This window comes from Odontesthes bonariensis, chromosome 2 (genome assembly GCF_027942865.1).
Source record: "Odontesthes bonariensis isolate fOdoBon6 chromosome 2, fOdoBon6.hap1, whole genome shotgun sequence".
Classification (NCBI taxonomy): Eukaryota; Metazoa; Chordata; class Actinopteri; order Atheriniformes; family Atherinopsidae; genus Odontesthes; species Odontesthes bonariensis.
The window spans coordinates 12,449,364-12,469,879 of NC_134507.1; the positions used below are offsets into that span (position 1 = coordinate 12,449,364).

Below are 20,516 nucleotides of genomic sequence, written 5' to 3' on the forward strand. Positions count from 1 at the left end.
ATTGATCTGGCTATTGGGAAGAAATTTTTATGAGCTTTCTGGAGGCCGGGAGATAAAATCGCAAAAGAAAGCTTAGGAGACCTGGATAAACTCACTCCAGGTCCTGGCAAAGATTACATATAATATCGTACTGTTTCCAGCAAACAATAACCGTGCATCTTTTCCAAACATAACTTCCCAGATATTTGAAGAGAAGAAGTGCTGTCTCCATTTTCCCTCGTGGATGTCCACTGCAGTTGTTTCAGGATAGAAAAACAACTTCCTCTGCTCATATACAACCATCGGCAACATGGCCTTTAACACCGTCCTCTGGCAAAAAGTGCACAGCCTACTTTATTCCCTTCAAACCAGTCGGTGAAGATGTGACAGAATCACATTTCTTTTTGCAGCTTTTCAACAGATCACTTCAGATTGGCTTCACGAGTAACTGGAAACGTGGCTATTTTCAATGTACAGTTGTCAGTGTACATTGCAATGTCAGTCCAGTTCATGAAGCTCCTCTCGCCTCAGAGTGAATCATGAAGAACACATTCTAAGACGTCTCTCAGCGCTCCTTCACTACTCATGCTTTTGATTTAAGACGACAGGCAACAGGCAGCAGCTGCAGTGTTGATGATAAGCAGCATGAGTCTTCACAAACAATTAACTGTAGCTTAATTACAACCAAAACAGCTACCAGTAATAACGTTCATGTGCATACATTTCATGTGTTAGGAGCCGAGCCTCAAAGACTTTAGAGCAGCAAACATTTGATGACATAGGCACCAGCAAACTAAAAGCAGCTTTTATTGTGGTGCATTAAGAAACTAGTGAGTGTATGACAGTAACGTTCAAAGAGAATACTCATTCTCTTTCGATGATAAAATTCATAGCCTACTAAACAAAGTAGTGCAACTGTCATGCATAGCAAGCTGTCATTCCATTTGAGAGCTTTTGCGAGGATATTTTACACTGCAAGCTCTCCTGTCCAAATGAGTTTGATTGGCATCGCTAAGCATTTGGCATGATCAACGTAAAGGGGAATATTTGCAGAAAATCCCAACTAAAAATGTTAGTGGGATGTGTACCATAAAGGTTGGTAGATGTGCAAGTTACATGTGTCACTCTCTCCAGTCCCCCATACTTTAAACATTTTAAGTGCCAGATTTGCTCTTTGGATTATGATCCTGAGTCATACTGAACCTGTGTGAGTGAGTGTGTTAAAAACACATAAACCTCCACAGTGAAGTCACGGCCTGGAGAGGAGAAGTGGAAACTATAGTTGTTTATCAACCTAGCTGACATCAATCACCTTTGTTTCATTACTCTTCCAAATCTCTGGTGTTTGTAGAAATGATAGAGAAGTCGACTTGTGTTTAACCCCCTACTGTGTAAGCTCTGGACTGCGATTAGGTCCAAATGACCCAGAAAATCATTGGAATAAAAAGTTAAAAAGTGACTGAAACCTGGGCTGTGTTTGAAGGAAGATATAAGAGCAGCGTGTTCTTCCTTCTCCTGGTGACACAGTATGGTGTAAAAAAAAGTCCGACATGGATTTTTTGCTGCCTTTTATTCTTCTCCTCCTTGACGAACATTAAACAACTTTGCATCCATAAAACTCCTTTGGGTTGCTCTGCACTTATTTAACACAATGCTGAGAATGCCACAATTGACTAATTTATCAAAAGACTAATTTTTAGCCTCTGATAAAGCCTTGTGATGTGGTTCTAATTAAGATGTGTAGACAAAGGTTTCTGAAATGGCAGAATCAGTAGAAACACAACAGTTGTAGTAATTACATGCTTACAATAACGGCTATCATAAGTATAAAAAAAAAACTGCTGAAAAGTTTCAAAACTCATCTTAAGGAACTGCCGTGACAGTTGTCACCACTTTCGGTGCGAGTAATCCCGCAGAATGATTCAACTTTTCCAACCCTGACAGGTTTATTTTGATGAAGTCTGTTCGAGGCAGACTGCTTTTATCATCAGCGAGCATCTAAGCCTCATAATATTTTTCTGTGTCTGACAAACTGTTTACTTATGCTTCTAATTTCAATCAGATTTGTGAATACATGTTAAAAGACGGGATGGTTGATAAACCCCCTCTATTCTTCACCCTGTTTAAAAGGAATGCTTTTTTTCGTCCCACATTACAGACATAGCTGGGATTTCAGTTACACATTTTTACAAGTTTTTAATTACAACAAAGAAAGTTTGTTATCCGTTGTGTTGGGACATCTCTTTGAAGAGTATCCATCGTCCCAGCTCTACTGGGAGGGATTTCATTTGAATTCAGCCGATATTGTTTGCGTGAGGAATACATTTCTGAATTGCCTTTACTCGAGTTGCAATTAAATGTGGTTACCACCACTTTTGTTCCTTCAGAGTAAATCAGCACAATCCCTCCCGCAGAGAAAGTGACTCAGCTGATGCGGGTGCGGCGGGTGGGCTTCACGGGGAGGAGATATGTGGGCATCAAGGTGGGAGAGGGGAGGGGAGGGGCCACGAATCCTCCGTGCCAAAGTCAGTCTGCGTGCACGAATAAGAAAACTACGAAATCGGAAGGTAATTATGTAACTCTGTGTCTTAACGACCGACCTCAAAGCGTTCATACTCGAAAGGTTGTTTGATTGACACGCTCTCCGCCAGCCTCTGTATAAAAGGAGGAGGAGGTGGGCGCTCAGTCATTGTTGCGCCTCAGGTCCTCCAGACTGTGGATGTTGCGAGCCAAAGCGGACTTAAAAGGTTTTTTTTTTTAGGCAGAGGGCTTGCAGAAGAAACCAACTTTCATTCATTTAATTCTCAACTTAAACCCCCTAATAAGTAGCTGTTTGTTTGTTTCTTTGTTTTTCATTTGAACGTTGTCTTTGGTTGTTGCTGGATATCTCTTAGAATTTGAAAAAAAATAAATTGAACTCGTCAGGTAAGTCACGGACGGATTTTGTCCTTGTGATTTTATGCCCCTCGTAGTTAATAGGCTACCAAAGAAAGCCTCGTGCCACAGAGTTTGCATTTCCTTTGAAAAGTTGATTTTTGAGCTGCATGGTTCACTGGAATTATTTTATCCTAATTTGTAGCATTTATCAGCATTCTTGTCTTTTCCAAATGTCGGGCATCCCAGAAGGGGAATAAAGTCTAACAAAAACAATTGATTTGTTTTATGAAGGAGACATGATACTCAGGAGAAGTCTCTTCTTGTTGCTCCTTTCTACATTCCAACAAGCAGCATCTCAAGGTGAGTGGAAATGTGTGTATTGCTTTCATTTTCAGAACTTAGTATCAATGTTGCTGTGTTGATGACTGGAGACTAACTCAGTGGTAGAAACTCATTTATTGTGCAAATTGAAAATTGAAGTCTAAATATGTTGCCATCCTTTTATTCCTTTTTTTTAAGGCTCCTGAACTTTTTTCCTTTCCCTTTTTCTTTTCCTTTTTCCTAAAGTAACCTTACTGCCTAACTGTCTTTTGTCTGATGTCTAGATGGACAGCAGGAGGATGAGACCTTATTCGACTTGTTTGAAATCAGCCAAATCACTCGCAAGACTTTGGGGGCCAAGCAGTTTCGGGGTCAAAACTCTGATGCCCCTGCCTTCCGCTTCATCCGCTTTGACCACCTGCCTCCAGTAAGCCCCCCTATACTAAAACAAATACTAGGTCAGATCCAAAACAATGAGGGCTTTGTGTTCGTGGCCAGCATACGCCAGGACCGCGGCTCGCGGGGCACCCTGGTCGGTCTGGAGGGTCCTGATGGCCGACGGCAGTTTGAGATTGTGTCCAATGGACGTGCCAACAGCCTGGACCTGGTATACTGGGTGGACGGCTCGCAGAACGTGGTCTCATTTGAGGATGTGGACCTATCTGACTCACAGTGGAAGAATGTCACTCTTCATGTTCACGGGGAGAACGCAAACCTGTTTGTGGGCTGCAGCCTGATAGACAGCTTCATCCTGGATGAGCCGTTCTACGAGCACCTGCAGGCTGAGGGAAGCCGCATGTATGTTGCAAAGGGATCCATTCGGGAGAACCACTTTAGGGTAAGACAAAGACAACTTAAAAATAGCAAGCGGTCATAGCTTTCCCTGAATATGGGAATTCTCTTGACAGTATTTGCTACCTCTCAAGACACAAGATTGTGGTGTTAGCTTATGATGACAGCTCCCAAAAAGTTCCCAAAAAGTAAAGAATAACAGGCAGAATATGGCAGAAAGTGTTGCACTGAGCTTTTTGTGGGGAACACACTCCATATTAGACTAATAATTTCCCCCTTGTGCGTAAAAATGAGTGTGAATGAATGTGACAAGATCAAAAGTAAGTTTCCATGCATGGATTATCAATATGTTTGTTTGGAATCTATTCAGAATAGACTTATAGCCCATCTGAGATGTGGTCTTGCTGCCAAAATATTTAACAAAGACAGTCACCCCATTTTCTAACCTAACAGGGCCTTCTTCAGAATGTGTATTTCATCTTTGACACGTCAGTGGAAGATATCCTCCTGAGCAGAGACTGCGAGTTCACCAAGGAAGGTGAGATGTGGGTTTTTCTTTGGAACGAGTTCATAAAAACGGTGTTCAAAATTATATTCATCCAAGAGCTCCCGCAATGCTGGAGGAGTGGAAAGTATTTATAGTTCACCAAAAGATGAGTCAAACTAATTATATTTGCGATCTGTTCCAAGCCTGATACCTTGCAGATGGGATTTGGAAACTCTTTCACATGCGATCCCCCAGGAAACGGTGTCTGTGTTTTGTTAAGTTAAACCACCGCAAACAGTTTAACAGTGTCTCCTGACACCCTCTGTATGTGTTTAGCTCTTTTTTTTTTTTAAATGGGTCAGAAAGCTTGCACAGTTGATACGTGGCGAGATCTCCCACTATTGCTTCATGTTTACGGAAACACCGGTGTCAATGCAGTGGCTCGAGGTTGACCAGTGAACAAAAGGAGATACAGATGCTTACATTTATTTCCATTGGCAGAGGAGTTCGGATAATACCCTGGGAAAGAAAACAGAAAAAGGCAGAGTGAATGCTTTACTGCAGAGCTTCCATTTCCAGCTGCTCACACACACATATAGTCGGTGAGGTCATAAATTGGCTGATTGGGTTACTTTTCTCAGATGAAGCTTTCATATGAAGAATAAGGGCCTTGTGATCCTCAGCGGGGCTCACACGAGGAGTGGCTACAGCTAGAAAGATGCAGATTCCTGTGTAAGTCTGTGCATGATCTTCTTCTGAAACAATCCAAGAAGGTCACCAGATCTGGAAAACTGGAGTCTTTGGTGCGCTATGACAAACTGAATCCATATGCAGTGTGCGGTTTTGTGCTTGCTCCAGCGCTTGTTGCATATCTGTTACCACAACTAGTGTTGAATTCCAGCTGAAGGAGTTTATTTGTTCAACAAATGTCACCAAGGCCCCGACGTCTTCTGCATGTTGGCTGATACCGGTCAAGCTTCTCCACTGGCAGAGTTTAATGCAAGAAGTCGTCCATAAACCCTCACAACCCACACTCATAAAAAGTATCACCTTTGAAATTAATGAGCGGCATTAAAAGCCCAGCTTTTTGCAAAAAAAAAAAAAAAAAAGTCTTCTCTCTGCATATTTTGACAAAATAGAGAATGTCTATCAGGGAGAGAAGAATGTGTAAATGCTTTCACAGACAAGGCCTCCAGAGATTTGAATGATTCCAGCAGACTGAAGAGGAAATAAAACGTAGTGGGACATCACTGGGCAATTTGGATGACTTCTTGATTTAGAGTCCCCAGTCTGCTATTAATCTTCACCAATTTACATAGCTCGATCCAAACTAGTTGCAGAAATGTGCTGTGCATTGGCTGAATGACAGGCATTCCATGGAGTCTGATAAGGGTTTATTTCTTGTTTATTTATTCATTTCTATATTTATTTTGGAAATCGTTCATTTAGAAAGTCCACCATAACACAAATAAAGTTCAGCAGTTTGAAATGCAAACTGGAGGCAAAAGGGAGGGGTAAAGTGAGGGAATGTGGGTAATTATTATGTCATAAGGTTCACTGCAAACTCCACCCAAAAAAAGTTGCCCTGTCCTGCTGTGTGACTTGTATTTCTTTGCCTGTCTGTGCTGTGCAAAGATCACAGCTGGTAGACACGTTACCTCTGGCTGGACTTCCTGCTCCAGATGTGTTGATTGTGCAAAGAAAACCTAACATTAAGCTTCATTAGGCTCCTCAAAACAACTCCTTTTGTTAACAATTGTGCTCCTTTCGAAAACGTGCACTGAAGGAAACGGTTAGTAATGAAGGAGGAAGGCCTCTGACTTAGTGGTTTTCACACACTTATCCAGACAAGCGTACCCCCAGGACCTGATGATCTGCAAGGACAAAACCATTCGTTTGAAAGGCATCTTGAAAATATGTCTGTGTTGTTCGTCCAGTCTGTGGGATGTGTCCTCTTGCCTAAAAGGTTGGATAGATTTATGGTGGATTTTTTTCCCATCACATTAGGAACTCCCAGATGTTTGCTCAGCAGTGCCATCCTCTGGTCCTCCCACAGCCAGCCCTGCTGTCAACACTCACACTATGATATACCATAACCACTTCAGATCGACACCTTTTCAGATCAAACACCACTGCTGACTGCATATCTGAGTTGGGGAACGTAGTATATATTCATTTATTAAATTGTTGTGATCTTTTGCTGTGCTACAGGAAAACAGAAAATGACTCTGTTCCCTCATCAGTCCTTGTGTTTCAGCCATCAAATCCTCTCCATCACGGGTGTGTGTTGCTTTTTCAAATGTTTGATTTAACCTCAGTACCCCTCTGTTGTCTCTCCTCCAGATGATGCCAATGTTGTGAGTGAGAGCACAGAAATGGTGGATGTAAGCCCTTCCATCACTACAAACATCATAGGTCAGAAGACGGATGACCTGGGTGCAGACATGTGTGAGCGCTCCTGTGAGGAACTTAGCACCATGTTCCAGGAGCTCAAAGGCCTCCGAGTTGTCGTCAGCAATCTTATTGATGGCTTGCAAAAAGTGGTAAGACGTGAAAGTGACACATTATGCAACCTGAATGAGTCTCTGGTAGTTAGTGTAAATCAAACCTAATCCCGACCCGTGTTTGCTTTAGAGAAGCTATTGCCTGTTTTGCTGTATTCTTCAGGCCAACTTCAGTGATGAATCTAAAATCTGTCTTTAACTAAAGGAAGGAATTTTGCATTTGGAATAAATGATACAGTCCTCTGTGCGACAGCCAGAAAGTAAGTAGTTTGAAATGGGTTACTAGGTAACCTACATTGGTTTAAAAGCAAACAGTAAGTGGCTGCAGGATTGTTTATAGAGTGGCCTGTGATGGCTGAACCCGTTTGACTCCTGCTATCTGTGGCAGCGTGAGTCAGACAGATTTTATGACATGTAACATGTGGATATAGGAAGTGTTCCCCTGGCAGTGGCTGGGTCCAGTCTAATGTCTGGCTTTGTTTAAACAGTCCATGTGTTTCCTCTGGGAGCCTCCCAGCAATAAGAGAGTCTGGGCATGAACCTTGGGGAAAAAAAAGAGGCTGGTATGAGAAGGGTCCCTGAGGCTCTTCCAGACCAAGTGGTGTCTCAGACTCTAATGCTGCACACTGCCTCTTCTCTGTTTGGGAGGACCCGCACACACACAGACACACACACACACACACACACACACACACACACACACACACACACACACACACACATGCGTACAAATCTTTGGCAGTAGTTTATCGACTGACAGTTCCCAAGTGTTGAGGAGTCCAGCCAGAGGTCCCCTGGTCTCCAAGTGGGTGGGAGGTTGTAACATGCATAAGTAAGCAGTGCTTTTCAGTGGTTCATTTTCCTAAAGGAAATAGAGATGTAAAGAAGATGAATGTTGTGAAAAAAAGTTTCATCATCACAGTTGAATAGCTTTTTGTGTGGGGACAACTTTTAAATCTTTAAAAAGGAATGGCATCCCGTAATTACAAGGTGCTGTACACCTCAGGGCATCACCCAGCCCTGAGAGGGAAGTAAATATGTCAGCTGGATAGCCAGAAAAAGTAACAAGATGCTATATTTAGGACATTTTTATGATGCTAGGTGGTGTTTCTCGGACAGTATTTTACTCATTTCTTTTGGGTTTGGAGCAGCATAAACTCTTACTCCGTAAACCTGCTGAAAAGAAATTCCCACATGTGCTCCTAAAATAGTCCTTTTGTCAGCAGTTAAACCTCTGTATCCACCAGTGGCAATATGCCTTTGTCATGAGTGTGTCCTAATCATTTCTGACTGATCTCCTCCCTGACTTCAAATCTATTGCTGTGTGTTCAGACAGAGGAGAACACGGTCATGAAGGAGGCCCTTGGGAGGATGAAGAACTCTAAAGAGAAAAACATGTGCTGGCAGGACGGTCGTCTGTTTGAGGACAAGGAAGACTGGGTTGTAGACAGCTGCACTAAATGTACCTGCCAGGTACTGCTAAGTCTAATAGACTTAAAACAAATTCAATCTGGGTATCAATGACCCCGATATATTTATGTTTTTTTTTAATATATTCACAGGAGTCTAAGATTGTGTGCCACCAAATTACCTGCCCACCAGTGGCCTGTGCCAGCCCTTCATTTATTGATGGCGAGTGCTGCCCTGTGTGCATGCGTAAGTAGTTGGAACTTCCTCATCATATAGGCAGTTGCAAACATGCACACAGCTTATGCATGCTTTTTTAAATCAAGGGTGCAGTGTGCCATAAAAACAATATTCCATGCATGTTAAACTTTAATACCACAGGGCTGTCGCAACCGGTTTGTTTGTGGGAGTGAGCGGCATATTTATTGACACTAAGAATGGCTGCTGTGGGTTCTCCAGATGAGGTCATCTGATAAACAGACTGACATAAAGAATATAACTGACTGACATAAAAGCTGCAAGTCATTATCCTTTCTCGGAACTTTTGTCATTCTGTTGAATAAGTTGTGTGGGAATGCTTCCTGTGCAAACAAAAAAAAAAAGAAAATCAACAACAAAAAAACCAAAACAAGCTGTTGCTCTTTCCAGCCAAAGACAGTGAGGATGGCTGGTCCCCCTGGTCCGAGTGGACAGAGTGCACAGTCACCTGTGGAATAGGTACTCAACAGAGGGGACGGTCATGTGACGCAACCAGCAACCCGTGCTCAGGACCATCTATCCAGACCCGCAAGTGCAGCCTGGGCAAATGTGACAGCCGTGGTAAGGTTTTTTTTTTCATACATATATATATATATATGTTTTTTTTTCCTCATCTTGCTTAGCTTTAATTTGAATACACAGCAACCAGTACCCACTGTCCTGGTGCTGTGAAATGTTCTGCAAAAATAATTGTGTGTTTGCTGCTGACAGTAGCTGAAAACAAACATTCGTATGGCCTACGGCATGGGAACGTAATGGAACTGTGGGAAAAGTCAGCACAGCTCAGTTGAATATGAGATCCTTCAAAGTGCAAAACACTCAGCTCACGCCTCTATAAATCTGAATCCATCACAGTGTGGCTGAATGTGTGTCAAGAGCTGGATCTCATAGTTGGGTTGAAGGGTGTGCCCAGTCAAAGTTAATCCCAAATAAATCACTGTGTCTGACAGTCCAATGGCTCACCACTGCCCCCCATGAAAAATAAGAAATATAAATGGATTTATATTGGATGCACTATATATGAAGTGTGGTGATTTTTTTCAATATTTGTTCTGGAGGCTGAAGTGATGAATTGGGCATTTGATAGGCTATTGGATCAGCATTTGTTTTTGCTTCCAGCTACTATTACACTGGATCTGTATGAGTGACTGAATGAGTCTAAGCACTGAGAGATAGTTTACCCACAATGACATAAATACTGGCGCAAGCCAGCTGTCGCCAACATGAGACAGTGTTTACTTGTAGAAAATGTGGTGGTCGTTCTTCTTTGTTTTGACTTCTGTGAATTATACATGTCGTGTAATAATTTGACTGTATGGAAACCTGGAGGATGACACGTGACATGTTTTTTGGTGATCCCTGCCTCATACGTTCGATGTTTCATACCTAGTTCGCCAGGACGGAGGGTGGAGTTTGTGGTCGCCGTGGTCGTCTTGCTCAGTGACTTGTGGAGAAGGACAGATTACCAGGATACGCCACTGCAACGCACCTGTGCCACAGCTGGGCGGCAAAGACTGCGAGGGAAGTGGGAGAGAGACTCAGAGCTGCACTGCCAAGCCGTGTCCAAGTGAGTATTTCATCTTAGGAGTGGATTTCTCAAAAGCAGGATCTCCCATGCAGTGGCTATTGTGCCCATGTGTCTGAAAGTCAGTCTGCCCCCATGTGCTTTTTTTTTTAAATCAACACAGTATGTTTTCTCTTGTAAAATAAAGTTCCATACTTCTGAGCTCACCCCTCAGTTGTTTGTTTAGACACCAAGAGCTTAAATGTCTGAGCTATGAATGCAGAGCTTTGAAAGAGTGTTAATTGCCTTTGGAATCTTTTTCCATTTTATAGCCCTTCAATCTGAAATTGATGGGGATTTTTGAGGGGTTTGTATTCCTGTCAACACAGCAGGCCTCAGAGTGCATAATATATTTTATTCTGAAACAATCAAGAAACCATATGACGCAGTATGAGCTGCAGAGTTAAAGCTCCTATAGGCTGGATGGGTTCTACCGGTGTGCAGGAATCTTTAAGTCTTACCACAGATTCTCAATCAGATTGAGGTGTTTGCAGTGACAAGGCCGATCAAAAAAAATCTGTCTCCTTCAATCACTTAAGTTTTACTTTAGGGTCATTTTCATGCTGAAAGATAAACCTTCATCCCAGTTTCAATAATCTGAAAAACTCCAAAAAGTTTTCCTCAAGAAGAATTCCACAAATTCTGACCAGTATCCCACAGCTAGATGCCACCACCATGCTTCTCTGTTTGGATTGTGTTCCTTGGGTAATCGGTTTACGCCACAGCTGTAGGACCCCTTCATGGTCAAAATGTTAAATTTTAGTCAAATTTGTCTTATTTCACCACAGTACATTTTCTTTGGAGTCACTCAGATGTTATTTTTTGCTTTTTTTTCCCACCAAGCAATGACTTTTTTCAGACTACTCCTCCAAAAAGCCAAGCTTTTGCGAAGTGTATGACTTCAAGTGGTTCTAGTGACAGCTTTGCAGCTCCCTCATGGTTGCCTGGCCTACTTTCTTTCTTTCTCATGAATACCGTCTTTGCCTCATCTGTGGGTTTTGGTGACATGCCCTTTGTTGGCAGAACGTATTTAATAGTGCTCTTTGGGATTTTCAGAGTTTTCGATATTTTTCTAAACCAATCCTAATCTGTATTTCTCCAGAACTTTGTCCCTGAACACTGTCTTCACCGTGCTGCTTGCTTGTTGGTGCACTTTGGTTAGTTGTGTTGTAAACTCTGGGTCCTTTCACAAGTACTGTATGTTTATTAAGATCATGTGACGCTTCATCTACACACAGGTGGACTTAACTGAACTTATGTTACTACTGAAGGTTGCATCATGTCTTAATGTAGGGCTCCAAAGGAAAAGACTGAATACATATGCCCGTATAAGTTTGAGTACTTAGTATTTGAAACTTGTTACAACCTTTTTTTCTTTTAATTTCGCTTAACCAGTTTGGACAGTTTTTTGGAAGTACATTACATAAGATCACAAAACATTGCTATTTAAATCCAGGTTGTACCCTAATGTAGGAAAATAGGAGAAATGTCATACTTGTTTTCGGCCCTGTTAATATAATCTGTGTATGTTTTTAGTTGATGGTGGTTGGGGGCCGTGGTCTCCGTGGGCAACCTGTTCCGCAACATGTGGAGGGGGAGTCAAAAGTCGCTCACGTGAGTGCAACAGCCCTGAACCTCAGCACGGTGGCAAGAAGTGTATTGGGGAGGCCACCGACAGTGACAGCTGTAACAAGGAAGACTGCCCTATTGGTAAGTATCACTCACTTTAGCTTAGGCTCGTAGCTATGAAAGCAACGGGTTCCAAGGGTGGAACGTTTGGTTGAAGCATTGCTTCGGTCAAAACTGAAACATTCCATCTGACATTCATGGAAATAATTCTAGCAGAAGGGTTGCTCTTTTTAGCTTTGGGTAAACTTACTATTCAAATTCATGCAAACTAACAACATTCCAATCAGACCTGTCAGCAATGATTCCAACAAAGAGTAAACTAAAAAAGTGTATGTGACTAGTAACAAGACAATTGTTTCAGGGCTACATTTGAGATAAGATCATTAAAAATCAACCTGAGCTTTACTGATATCATTGTTGACTTCAGCTTTCTTGTTTATTCCATTCTTGTCACCTAACCCCCCTCTCAGATGGCTGCCTGTCTAACCCATGCTTTGCTGGAGTGGATTGCAGCAGCTCTGCTGACGGCTCTTGGGAGTGTGGTCCATGCACTGCTGGGTTTCGGGGAAATGGTACCCATTGTGAAGATATTAATGAGGTGACATTCACTGTTTTGGTTGTTGGCATAAGCCTTGCTGTTTTGACACCTCATTTATGCATGTGTTTGTTTGCGTTTGGCTGATGCATTTTTCCTTCACCTAGTGTGACATGGTGTCGGATGTTTGCTACAAAGTGAGTGGAGCACAGCTGTGCGTCAACACCGATCCAGGTTTCCACTGCCTGCCCTGTCCAAAGCGTTACAAGGGCAACCAGCCTTTTGGTATGGGCGTGGAGGCTGCCAAGAAAAACAAACAAGTGAGTTGGTGTTACTCATATTGAACAGCCTTGCACAGACCACTGCTAAGATGTCACTGACACAGGGGTTTTCTTGAAGAAGTGAGAACAATATGCGGTAAGAGAGACAATGTGGACCTATAGCTCCAGGGAGAATTTGAAGGTGCTCGTGTGGATTTTGTTTGTCAGACTGAATTGTATAAAGGACTGAAGCAGCAGCTCAGTATCTGATTTTCTGACCTTATCGCAATATCAGGGCAACTGAAAAGGAAGAGAGTGGGGTAACCCTTAACAACAAACACATGTTACACGTCTCTGGTTGTGATAAGATTAACGGCTGATTGAAAAAGTTCTGTAGATTGTATTATCATGTAGATGTTGAATGAATCAGAGCTATTCCATCAAGCAAAATGAAGTGAGGTCAAAACAGCTTCATCCTTCCTGTAGCACAGCTAATATGACATGTCATATTATTCGTGGCTTGATTCGTAGCCATTTTCTTCTCTTGCGATCACTGAATTCACAGAGTCTCTTGAAAACTGAAAAACGTGCTGTGCGTCCACTTTCATGACATCCCTTGTTGACCATCTTGTCACTCTTTAGCCTCTGCAGCTGCCTTTGTGTCATTTGATGCTCCATTTTCCCTAATTTATTTGGGGAAAAAGGAATTTTCTCATTGTTGGTATTGAGAAGCTCTGTTTCATAATTTTGATCAAAGGCCTGTTCTTGCTGTCATTTTTGGCTCCATGAACTCATGATGTGGCATTCAAACTGCAGTTAGGATCGTCCTCTGGTCATGAGTGGCAGCTGTGAATACCTTCGGCTCCAGTAAAAAACATCAGATCATGCAGAGATGTACGAAGTTATTAAAAAAGATTTCATAAAATCAACTATACCCAAGAAGTGCCCCATGCTTAGGCTTTTTCCAGAATTCCTCCCTTAACCTATCCCTTTGATTTAAATTAACCCTCAGTTTGAAATGGGCCTTCCAAAATGAGAGCAACCAGGAAAGGCTGTAGAATAATTATTTTTGATTTGGAGCTTACCAAAAACTGGCATCAAAAAGAAAACAATGTATTAAGACTGATCAAAAGGCTTTGGAAGGGGTCATCTTTGATTTTTTTTCTTTTTTAAGCCACAGCCAAATATTCTTGAAGTTGTACATTTCATTAAACAGCTCTCCCTTCCCTGTGTGTCTCTTTAGGTGTGCGAGCCAGAGAACCCATGTAAGGACAAGACCCATAACTGTCACAAATATGCTGAATGCATCTACATCAGCCACTTCAGTGACCCGATGTACAAGTGCGAGTGCCGTACCGGTTACGCTGGAGATGGCTTCATTTGCGGTGAAGATTCTGACTTGGATGGATGGCCTAATCAGAATCTTGTGTGTGACGCTAACACCACTTCTCACTGCAAGAAGGTATGCCATTCACATGTTTTATGCCATTTGCTTTGCAGTGACTGTAAACTCAGCTGTTCGAACTCATTAACCTCTTGCTAATAATTCAGGATAATTGCCCTAACCTCCCGAACTCTGGACAAGAGGATTTTGACAAAGATGGTCAAGGAGATGCTTGTGACAAGGATGATGACAATGATGGAATACTGGATGAAAGGGTAAAATTTTATTTTCACATGTTACATAATCATGAATAAGTGTGAGATGTCAGCAAAGCCATTGTTATTGAAAACATGAAACACCAGTGCTGTTCTTGATCAGAACTTTATAAATCATTTCAGTAAATCACTGCACTTTGAGGTTTGGATATGTAAGATGGCAGAGTGTGTTCATCTGCAAATGGGGCTGTCTGAGAGCCAATCAGCATAATTGTTGCTCCAAGTCATCTTGTGTCTGAAAGTTTTTCACCAAATGTGAAAGACTGCTTTCATTAAGTGCTTCATTCTATACAAGTAGACTATTGAAAGAGTTAATGCTAACTGCTGTCAAACATTGGAATGCCAACTAATGAGACAACTTAGGTCAGGACAGTTTCAGATTAACACACTGACATGCTCATACTCATGTTCATACGTTTTATAGCCTGGCAAGGATTTTTTAAGGGATTACCTTAGCCTTAGAAAGGTGTAATTTCCCATTTTGTTTTCATTGCTATTTCCTAAACTGTACCCACTGAAGCCACTTCTACTGTAATAAAAAAAAAACTCCATAACCCTTATAAGATACTGTTATGCTGAGTTAAAAAAAATAAGATCTGCTCCTGCAAATGATTTCTCCTTTAAACATATAGGCTTAAGTATATAGCTCATTCCAAAGTTTAGATTTTAGATGATAAACAGCACCAATAACCATGTACTTTGTGTCACAGGACAACTGTGCCCTACTTTACAATCCTCGCCAGTTTGACTTCGATAAGGATGAAGTTGGCGATCGCTGTGATAACTGCCCCTACGAACACAACCCTGCACAAATAGATACCGACCACAATGGAGAAGGAGATGCCTGTGCAGTGGACATTGATGGCGATGGTAAACTATCCATGCTTAAGTCGGACATCTAGGGAAACTAATTGATGAATCCAAAACTTAAATGTAAAACAAAATATCAATTAACTTTTTCCTCCTCAGATATTCAAAATGAGAACGACAACTGCCCCTATGTGTACAACACTGAGCAGAAGGACACGGACATGGATGGAGTTGGTGACCAGTGTGACAACTGTCCCCTGCTTCACAACCCTGACCAGGTTGTTCCCTACGCCGCAAATTGGGATATTTATCAGTACTGTCAGTGCATGAAGTGTTAATACTGATATAATGTATTCATCTACAGACTGACCTTGACAATGACCTGGTTGGAGATCATTGTGACAATAACCAAGACATCGATGAAGATGGTCATCAGAACAATTTAGACAACTGTCCTTATGTGGCCAACGCCAACCAGGCGGACCATGACAAGGATGGCAAAGGAGATGCATGTGACTACGATGATGACAATGATGGTATACCTGATGACAAGGACAACTGCAGACTAACACCCAACGCAGACCAGGTGGACTCTGATGGTGAGGATGTAGCATCTAAAGGGCTTAGAGTCCCCATGAGTCATTAGCGTTTAAAAATATTTTTTCAGGAAATTACAAATTCTGGTAAAAGAACTTAACATCAGATGTGATTTCATGGAGACCTTTAAGAATGTGGTGGTAGGTGAATGCCATGTACCTCTGAATCATGTGGGAACTTAGATGTTGTTGTTTTGCATAGATATCGGGTGATATACCTTCCTTATTAAGCAGGAATAAAACATTTTTTACGCTCAAATACAATTAATTACAGTTTTACATAAGTTGTCATTTTAAAATTGTCAATATATGTTGCAGAGGCCAATTTATCAAATCTACCTACAGACTTGAACATTTTTATCATATTAAATCTAGTTTGGGAGATAGAAGACTTATTTAGGTTATAATGTTACTTTCTGGGATCTAACCATCTACAGCTGGATTTATATGGTTCTGGAATATCTGTGTGCTTGCTTAAAAAAATCCTTCTTCAACAGAACGAGCTTTTGCTTCGTCCCACATGCTTAGTTATTAGTTTCACAGCAGCAGGTGTGAACTACAGCGACTGTGGAAAAAGTCAAGGGCTGGGCTGGTTCGAGTGATGTAATTTTGAATGACTTTAGTGAGCTGGCCAGGAGGGCACAAGCCAGATTGTGAAGTTTTATTTCTTTTAGGTTTTGCTCGTGATTAACCCGCAGAGCCCAATTTAAGCAGGGTTACCTGGAGTTTGTGCAGCTGTCTGTAACTGGAGACAGAGCACAAAGGACGAAGGTCCTGGACCTGATGCTTTCCGATCCCCAAAGCTTGTCGGATAGTGCTTTTTTTTCTTTTCTTTTTGTTTGAACCCCTTATGCAGTAACAAAGCTGGTGACCTAAGAGAACTAGCTACTTCCATGAAGTGGTCCTCATTAGCCACTGGCATTCTTTCCTCCCTAAGTTTCAGGCCTGCAATCTAGCTCTAATAGATTTCAGGCTTCACGTAGTAACAAGTATCAGTGGAAGTTGTCACAGCATGAGAAGATGGCTGACTTGCCTTTGTACACCTTGTATTGGTATTTAAGTCAGTTTTCTTGGAGGAACTGTAATTTTTCCATTCATTTTTCATATTAACTTCAGTGAGCTCCTGAACAATCACTGCAGTGGGAGTTTTATAATACTTCAATATGCTGTCATTGATATTTTTTCAGCCTTTACAAAATTAGGTCAACTCTACTTTTTTTTTGAAACAGGGGATGGAAGAGGGGAAGCCTGCAAAGACGACTTTGACAATGATAGCATCCCTGATATCCTCGATGTGTGTCCTGAGAACAATGCCATCAGTGTGACAGACTTCAGGAAATTCCAGATGGTTCACTTAGATCCTAAGGGAACCACTCAAATTGATCCCAACTGGGTGGTCAGACACCAGGGCAAAGAGCTGGTTCAGACTGCCAACTCAGACCCGGGCATTGCAGTTGGTGAGCAGCACAATGCAACATGTTGACTCTCATGTTTTTTTAAAGATATGACTGTGTGGAGATGTAGCATTTCTGTTTTCTTCACACCATTACAGGTTTTGATGAGTTCAGTGCTGTGGACTTCAGTGGAACAATGTATGTGAACACAGACAGAGATGATGACTATGCTGGCTTTGTGTTCAGCTACCAGTCAAGTGGGCGCTTTTACGTAGTGATGTGGAAGCAGATCACGCAAACTTACTGGGAGGACAAGCCCTCCAAAGCCTTTGGCATCTCGGGCGTTTCACTTAAAGTTGTCAACTCAACCACAGGCACTGGAGAAAACCTGAGGAACGCTCTGTGGCACACGGGCAACACTCAAGGACAGGTAGGATGGAGTCTAAATGCTATTTGGTCCGTTTCAAAGGCTGTATCAATACTCAGTGTTGTTAACTATTTCAAATAGGTGCGCACTTTGTGGCATGACCCAAAAAACATGGGTTGGAAGGATTATACAGCTTACAGGTGGCACCTCATCCATAGACCGAAGACTGGCTTTATAAGGTATGTCTATCTACCCATCTGTCGATATCATACTTTGATAAACACCATGACAAAAAGTTTATGTCATGGCTTGGATTTTGCAGGGTTGTGGTCTATGAAGGCAAGCAGATCATGGCTGATTCAGGACCAGTTTATGACAAGACATTTGCCGGAGGCAGGCTAGGTTTGTTCGTCTTCTCGCAAGAGTTGGTTTTCTTCTCCGACCTCAAGTATGAGTGCAGAGGTAAGTTACAACCACAGATGTTTCTGTTTTGTTGAAGAGAAACTAGCACATGTGTGTGATTGCGTGAAGTGTTACATACAAGCAGAGACTGTATGAGATTTTTTTTCTTTTTAGAACACAACTGATAATAACAGCTATTGCTATGTTTAGAATGTGTACCAAACAATGCTGACTTTGTGTTTTTTTGTCGGCTTGCTGAAGAAGCCGAAATTCAAAGAAAGAAATTCAATTAAACAACTTGCAACCGTTGATTTTTGCAACAAGGCACAAGGAAAGTACATCTGGTGCTTTTGTCACCAGTTATTTTATACGCGGTTGCAATGAAGGATTAGCATTTTCCAGATTGATGTATTTTATGGATTCTACTGATCTATAAATTAGGACATTAAGAACTGTTTGTGGAGCTTGGAAGCTATCAAAACTTTTTTTTTTTGTCTAATGACCGCAGATGTGTGTTTGTGTGATGTGCAGCTTGTAATGTCCTCTGCATATGTAGAAACATGTACAGTAAAAAGCAGACCATGGAAGAGAAAAGCCTCTCAATCGATATATCTGTTTGATATATGTGGTAAAAAAGTCTTTAAACCTTCAACATCTTTTTCAAACCTCAGATAAGCCGGAGTTCCCAACAGTGTTTATAAGGTAAAGATTAGCGAGGTTTTGTGTTGCGTGTCGTCTGATGCAAGGAAAATATACTAAGTTTCTGCTTGTCAGCTTTCCCATGTACAATGCCCCAGATGCATTGTGTAAGGCCTTGTGTGACAATTCAAGGACTTGAGATCCCCTGCTGAGAGCTAAAGGGTGGAAAATGAGCCTGCAGCCACCAGCCGCGTTACTTAAACCACGCTTTTTTAATGCACACATTGCACATGTTTTCCCTGCACTCTGGCACTGTTGACTGTAAGTCTCGCTGTGTATTCTAGTTTTGATTTTTGAATGAGTCGCTAATGGAGGCTATTTTCTCGATCTTTCCACAGATAACTGAATCAGGTCGGGTCGAAAAAGCATCAGAGGGCCAAAGACAAGAATCTCTCCGAGTAGATATCACATCGTTGCCGAAGCCATTTCAACCTAAATGGGATTTTGCAAACTTGCTTGCTTTGCCTTGATCCATCGACTGGAGGAGATGTATGAGATTTCCGTATTCCTGGTGACATATACACGTTTCCGATGCTGAGAGAGAAAAACCGATGACAGTAAACATGTTTTAAGAAGCCTCTGCAGAATATCTAATTATAACTCATGTACCTACTCTACGTTGTTAAAAATTCATTGTGCAACCACTTACATGGTGTATGTGATTCCCTACAGTTTGCTACTCGCTACAACTTGCAAGTGTTCCATTTCTCCTTTGCCAAATAGCCACTCAGACGGTCTCTGAAAAACAAATTCAAATTCAAACTAAAACCATAATCATTTTTGTCCATCACTATTTCTTCTCATTCTTCTCATCCTGAATGTGCTTTTTAATGGTGAATTTGGGTGAACAATTTCAACAGTGCCAAAAGATGTTTATACTAAGTCTGTACGATAATTTCTTTTGTAAATTATTTAAGCTCTGCCTGTTTTGTTTGTTTGCATTTTTTGCCTAGTTTGTAAATAATTTATTTATTTGTTTACACTGACGCATATAATTGAATATCAAAAACTTCAAGATAACGCATTACAGTATTAAGAGATTGCCTTTTGTTTGTTTTGTTTTCATGCACTTCCTTTACTTGTTAGTTTTTGTTTTTTTTTCAGAACTGTGGTGTAAAGTCACTTTAAAAATAATCACATCCATAAACACAGCGTTTATGAAGGTGACAAAGAAAGTTTATTCTGGTAGTTTAGCTTTAGACGGGGCCTCGCTGTCCTCAGAGTGATAAACCACTTTGGTACTGGTGTAATACTTTTGAATCTCCCTATTGTATGCCTGTAGGTAATCAGTGGTCCTTTTGCTAAATTGGCTGCTTCGATTTTAAAATGACCTGATTCCAAAGGACTCCAGTGACTTATTCAACACCTGAGAGATGAACTGTCAATTTTTCAGTGGAAACTTTTTATAGATATGCTTTTTCATTCATATGTTAGTCATACGTATCATTAATGGATGTTGTCAAACTTTACAGTGTTGGTCGAAAAGCTTCCAGATGAAGGTCTCAAAAGACAAAGTGTGACTGTGTGACTGTGCGGTGTGGGTCGAAGACATGTTAAGTTTGTAACTTGATTGTCGTTAGTCTGTATATCATTCGCGTTCTTCCTTGTTTGGTTTCCATCTCGTTCTTTTCTGTGAGATTTCAGCAATGCACAAAATGTAAATGTTTTTGTATACTTGTTTTGGGTAGATACACATTTTCTACAGACATTGGTGGACGGTTGTTCTGTTTCGTAAATAAAACACTTCTACACCGCTTGGCTTTGGGATGGTATGACATTCATTGTTGCGCTAATTCAGTCTGAAATTGAGTCTTTATTTATTTTTTAGACTAATTGTTCCCTGTTGTTTATCTTAATAAACACATTTACTGTGTTTATTAAGATTAAATACACAAAATTTGTCCTCTGCATTAAACCCACCCAGGTTGGCACCTGTTGAACACACACATGCACACGGTCACACACTCATGGAGACA

At 41.3% G+C, this 20,516-nt stretch overlaps 1 protein-coding gene across 2 annotated transcripts; it reads left to right on the forward strand.

Moving 5' to 3' along the window:
- Nucleotides 1–2,691: 2,691 nt before the first annotated feature.
- On the forward strand, nt 2,692–20,281 carry thbs2a (thrombospondin 2a). Of its 2 annotated transcripts, XM_075477421.1 has the most exons (23): nt 2,692–2,904; nt 3,148–3,216; nt 3,462–4,015; nt 4,423–4,507; nt 6,800–6,999; nt 8,293–8,433; nt 8,523–8,616; nt 9,016–9,186; nt 10,016–10,192; nt 11,726–11,899; nt 12,289–12,416; nt 12,521–12,673; nt 13,857–14,075; nt 14,165–14,272; nt 14,983–15,142; nt 15,242–15,360; nt 15,447–15,681; nt 16,908–17,135; nt 17,231–17,502; nt 17,581–17,678; nt 17,762–17,901; nt 18,513–18,543; nt 18,879–20,281. In XM_075477421.1, the coding sequence occupies exons 2-23, from the start codon at nt 3,153–3,155 to the stop codon at nt 18,880–18,882; spliced, it is 3,555 nt and encodes a 1,184-aa protein (XP_075333536.1). In that variant the 5' UTR covers nt 2,692–2,904; nt 3,148–3,152; the 3' UTR covers nt 18,883–20,281. The 2 variants fall into 2 exon arrangements, with proteins under 2 accessions (XP_075333536.1, XP_075333540.1); XM_075477425.1 differs by lacking the exon at nt 18,513–18,543.
- The last annotated feature ends 235 nt before the right edge of the window (nt 20,282–20,516 follow it).